We start from the raw sequence: 5,865 nt of genomic DNA on the forward strand, positions 1-5,865 counted from the left end.
TTCAGCGGATAATTGGGTGACGGAGGAGAAGGAGGCCAACTCGACACGCTCTCTTCCCAGGCCTCTCCTAGTGTAGTTGCTGTGCTTCCGACAACTGCATGTACTTCCGTGGCTTCGAGGCAAATTCATGTCGAGAAGAGCAGAAAGCGGCGCCGCTGTATTGTTTGCCGATGGGAGGGACGTTATCCTACCGAGGTAACCAACTATTGCCTCACGCATGGTGTTTGTTTGTGCCGAGTTGTGCATTACCGCCCCTCCAAGCCATGCATGTGTCCGTCGACGACATCAACATGCTGGGAAAAGTTCCACCAATTCTACTACCCTAACGCATTGTTCACAGATAAGGGAAATGTCAGGCGACACCCCAAACTCGCCAAGTTGAAGGATGCGCACGAACCCAGGTCTCAAGCAGTAAGGCGGTCTGCTACCGCTCGCCAAATTGCGTACGGGGCAGATCTCGGAGGTGCCATCGCTCACGCACTGGACTCGAAGGAGATGATGATACACAGGGTATTGCTGCTTTCGGGGTTAGCGGTAATGCTCCGCCAGGGTTTTGTTGCGTTTGGCAGTAGCAATCTTTTGACTGGACTAGTTGCGCCTGGACCAGACGGCGGCAGCCGTTTGGACGATAGGCCTGAAAGTGTGTTGGCTAGCAGACTTAGTGGTGCCCGTCGTGATGATCGCGAAATTGGATGCACTAGTAAACGTGGTGGTGAAGCCCGCCGACGTGGCAGTGGTGCCGTTCTCACAGGTGGCGAAGACACACACGAACTTGATGGCGGCGGTAAAGCTCCCCGACTTGCCATAGACGACGCGCGCAGACTTGGAGACGGGGGGTCTCGGACTTAGTGGTGCCGCTGGTGCAGCTGGTGTCGGCGGCGCACGTAGCCTTGGTGACCCTAGCGGAGTCGGTGGCAGGCTAAGTGCTTCTGCTTGCACAGACAGCGAAGATTGGCGCGAGCTTGGTGGTGCAGCACATACAGTTGGTAGCCGTGGCGCTCGCCGACTTGTCAGCGACGACGCGCGAAGACATGGAGGTCTGGATGATCACAGACTTGGTGATGGCACCCGCGGACTTGGCGGTGCGGCTGGCACAGGCAGTGACGGCAACGCTCATGAACCCGGCGGAATCGGTGGTGACTCGCATGACGTATGGGCTACTGCTACACTAGGACGTGATGATACTGCACCCAGCCGGGTTGCTGCTGCCGCACGCAGACTGGGTGGCGAAGCTGCATTTGCTCTGGTGGCGGCACTCATGAGCGTCGAAAAGACTCTGATTAGAAGCAAGTATGAGATAGCAGAATGGATCAAAGTTTATTACGGTATATGTAAATGGATTGAGGTGTAGCCTTCCAGCTACATTGTACTTCTAGTTGATGATCCAGTTTCCAACTCTTGCAGCACGGCTCCGAGCACGGTGATCGATGTCTAGGGCCGAAGAGCGACGTTGAAACTATCACCCATGCCTCTGGCATTGCGCTTAGCTCTCGTGAAACAATCAGCTTAGCATCTTCTTCAAATAGAAAGATGTTAGCAAAGACAATTGTGGCCTCGCAAAGGGGAGAATGCCGTGACATCGAAACATCTCCTACATCGACTTGCTTGAGCAGCACCTTACTGAGCCGTGGGTACTGCTTGCGTAGCTGCTGCATGCAACGTCGTCCAAGGGAGACGAGCTCCCTTCGCAGCTCGGTCCCGATGCACGTTCTGACGTTCGTTGTAAGTGCTACCTGCGCAAGCACGTTGTCAACACCAGATCCAACGTCAAGGAAGACGTCAGCTTCGCCGAGTGGTCCGACGGCAGCAAGAAGAAGGGTGACACTGGACGGTAGCACCTCACCAGCATTGTCATATGTGCGTCCAGCGGGCTGGCGAACGTCGTGAGCACTTATACTTCCGAAAATGATATCCACGGCTTCTGCAGCTTCAGCTGGGTCCAGACTATCTCCACAGCCCCCAACACCAGCACCTACACACACAGGTTAGTATTTGCCGACGTCAATTGTGGAACAAACAATCCGAGACTCACCTGAAGCGCTTTTCGCCTGTGTCACCTGTGGTTGATGGCATCCCCCGCAATATCGCGCAATATAGCCGCCAGCGGGTCCTGTATCCTCACCTCTGCAGTCTTGGTTTCCCTGATCCACGTCGTCTGCCATCTGACTGCCTCCGGCGGCGCCTCCCATGCGTATCGCCTTCGAACTTATCGTCATCAGTCTTACGACGGCATGCAAATATCCCCAAAACAGACAAACCTGGGCTCGGCGATCGCCGCCGAGAAGTAGAGAATTTGACGGAGTAGCAGAAGGTCGGCATGCTGGTTTTACGACTTGCTGCAAAATGAGGAGTGGTGGTGGTGGTGACCTCAGCGCCCCGAGAAGACGCCTTGATGGCATGCCGCGGAGAAAACATGGCGGAAAGCCACTAATCGCCTTTCCGTAGGTCCGCTTGATGCTAGCCAGCCGAAGCCGCAGTTGACAGGCCGGCCGCTTGGTCTGCATTCGGCGGGCCACGTAGGCCCATGTGATTCGTAAGCCCTCCCTTTCGAATTGAAAGGCGATCTGCACCAGCAGCTTATCTTCAGTGTCTGTGAAGGTAGTGCGCATTAGTGTTGAGTACACTATAGCGAAATGGGAGGTCGGAGAGGTGCATTCGTCTTACCTTTTGTATATCTGGTGACTGGCTGTCAGGCGATTGACCGCTAGATCCATGGCACGACCGCGTAGAAAGGGCCGATTACGGTCGTTGGAGCAATAAAATACTGTGCGATGAGCAGACGATCCAAAATTACCTCCAACCTCTTTCTATTCACTGCTGCGATTGGTAGTTACGAAACATGGTAGACAGAGTTGGAGGAAAAGCTAAAAGGGCGCAAAATTCGCTCTTTTACAAGCTCATTTTCCACCTTGTTTTGGTAATAGTGTTAAAGGGCGAGAAAAGCGCCCTCGCACCGCGAAAGGGTTAACTAAAACATTGGTCATATAAAAAAAAATATGAATCAAATCAGCAAAAGTGATCCAGTAGTTTTGTGGAAACACGTTTCGTGAGCACGCCATGTAAAAATTTCCTATCAATTCCCACATACGGTGATACAGTTATTTCTCTATGCCCACAACTTTTATATCTTACTTGTTGATTTAGCTTAAGCGGGAATTTCGGACGCGACTCATGTGCACGATGCAACGCGCGTCGAATTAGTCGTACGTGCGCTCCGGTTTTAGAAAGATTTAATATAATACAAGTGAATAGGTGGATGTCTGCCCCAAACGTGTACGTAGTACACAACGCAGTAGTAGTTATAAACCGCTGACTGGGCAGCAGTTGAGCAGAGGTCACATATTGACAGAAGTGACAGCTAGAAAGTTAATCACCAACATACTACGGGTCGGGCATGACGTTTGGGTCGCCATAACCACCAGACCCAACCACACGAGCAGACCGGTATACGATCCAGAAAATAGTATATCGACGCAAAACGTGCAACTAATTCTCCATTCGATCGCAGGAAAAAGAATTTGGTGTCATGGCGGAGTTGGTGGTGCCTCCCAAAATCTTCGAGCACTGGTTGGCAACTGAGAGAGTGAGTACTCTCTCAGTTGAATGATAGTAACGTGAAGGTTAGTAACTATCGAGTATACTGTACATATCCAAATATTTTTAATACTGATATCATTATTTTTTGAAAAAGTCGCGATTGTCAAGGTAGAAATTATACACTTAGTAGATAGATAATATCTACTAAGTGTATAATTTCTACTTATGTCGAAGTAGGAAGGAGTAGATAATATCTACTCCTTGCTACTAGATTTTCATGAGCGAAGCGAGAAAAAATATATAAATGGCATTGATTAGACATCGGTCCTCCATTTCTCTAGTCGCTCATATGGTCTACGTCTTCCATGTCCACAGCAGGCTCTGGGGGTGGCTGAAAGTGCGAAAACAGACGATAAGGCTGTAGTTTGGTAGCTCGAGCAGCGTTCGAAGCTCGCTGACATTAACTGTTAGCTTCATGTTCCTCGATCCGTTTAGCCGCACTGTTAGCGTACTGAAAACGCTATCTGCACCCCGATCTTCTTGACGTGAGGTACTCATTGCGTCCAAATGCTGCATCTGTCGGAACGTAGCGCTCTCCGGTATACTAACACTGGCATCATCGGGCTGACGGGCTTGACTAATTGCCCAATGGGTACGGGCGATATCACCAACACGAACCTCTGCCCTTTCAGCCATATAGCTATCGATGACCTCAGTGGCCTCGGCGATGCGAGCTGGAGTGGCACGACGAATGCCTTGTCGTGCTTCCTTAGCTGCGTACATCAACACGTGCACAACAAACGGACCATCAAAGGTTTTCTGCTTGTGGTAGTTGGCTCTAGCCTTGGCCAGCATTTCATGCCAATTTTCACTAGCTAGCGCCACGAACTGCGCTTGTTTTGCATGTTGACTTGGCTTCAAGTATAGCTTCTTGTCGGACCGAGTCGTCTTCGTAGAGTAGTTGCCAAAGCCAACTTTACCCTCTCGTCTGCTAAAGCGTACACTTGCTCAAAGCCATCTTGTTCTTCATCAAAGTCGAAGTCGGCATTTTCAACGGGCACACTTGTTCTACTAGTGTGGCCGAAGTCGCCAACCTTAACTGCAACACAAGCTCTTGTCTTCTCCATTGAAGGTTTATTCAACTTGGAATGCCCAGCCGTGTATGGGCATTCCGAGAAATCTATATTTGAACGTCTCAATCTATTATAAAACGGACTCTAATTCAGACGTGTGGATCCTAAAAATATCTGAAAATCCGTTTGTATATATAAATCGCGTTTATCAACACCTTAAATCGTTCTATTAGCATATGATTTGGACATCTTGATTGGTTTTCACAATATACTTTTTCCTCCCGCAATGGCCACCGATCGTGACGCCACTCGCCCGGGCGGGGCGTTGTATCGGACTGATATATGGAGCCCACCAAGCAACCAGAAGATGAAAGGCAAGAGGTCAGTGGGAGTCAGGGCGGTCAAAAAGGCCAAGCAACAGGTTGAGCCGTCGCCGCAGATTCCGGAAGCTACCAATTATCAGATACATACTGCTTTTTGGTTTACTAAAATCCCACAACGTGGGTGGAACCTCAAAAGTCGAAACGGCATAGTAAGATAAAACCAGAACATTCAGGGCACAACAATCGATTTTACATGTCATAAGAAATGTTCAATTATATTCTTCGCCGGTGTACGTCATGGCGTGCTGCATCTGTGCTGGCCTGTATTAATATTTGAGACGTGGTCACATTCAATCCAGCGAAGTATCTCTCAAATTCTCTCACAATTGCAAATTTTCAGTTGGCTCACGTGCTGCGGTGGCCCCGTCCAAATTTGGGCCATACTCCGTCGCCGCAGTGGTGAGCGAACTGTTGGGGTTGTTACTTATCTACTTTTCGACTTTTCTACAATATATCCATCTTATCGATTACTGATCCACGTGCGTGGTCACAGAGCTCTTGTTGATACTGAAGGCTATCTCTGTGCAAATGTGACCGTCTTGGGGTGGATGCGTCACCGATTCAGTATTAACAAACATATCCGGGATGTAAATTTTGATAATGTTAATTTTTGAATAATGAAACAAAATCTAACAGCGATTGCATGATATGCTATGATACTGTCGAGTGCAGCGCTGGCTTTGTCCAAGTTGATCTTCTAGACAACGACCTTAACGACATATCTAAGCCATGGATTTTCGATCCCCATCGTGTACGCAGATGTTTTGTACAGCTGACTTGTGGCTTGCTATCGCTCAACGCTACGTGGTTGGCCCCAATATTGCTGGACTCTACTACATGTTCGTGGCTCATGTTATCAAACTGACGTCAAA

At 49.4% G+C, this 5,865-nt stretch overlaps 1 protein-coding gene across 1 annotated transcript; it reads right to left on the minus strand.

The window, feature by feature from the left end:
• Window positions 1-1,310: 1,310 nt before the first annotated feature.
• Window positions 1,311-1,855, minus strand: PITG_20991 (uncharacterized protein; the record flags this gene model as incomplete). The annotated part of the gene is made up of 4 exons (XM_002895162.1): window positions 1,311-1,359; window positions 1,420-1,616; window positions 1,677-1,783; window positions 1,831-1,855. 4 exons carry the CDS (start codon window positions 1,853-1,855, stop codon window positions 1,311-1,313), a joined length of 378 nt encoding a protein of 125 aa, XP_002895208.1.
• Between the last annotated feature and the right edge of the window lie 4,010 nt (window positions 1,856-5,865).

This window comes from Phytophthora infestans, genomic scaffold, assembly GCF_000142945.1.
Source record: "Phytophthora infestans T30-4 supercont1.236 genomic scaffold, whole genome shotgun sequence".
In the NCBI taxonomy this organism is placed as follows: Eukaryota; Oomycota; class Peronosporomycetes; order Peronosporales; family Peronosporaceae; genus Phytophthora; species Phytophthora infestans.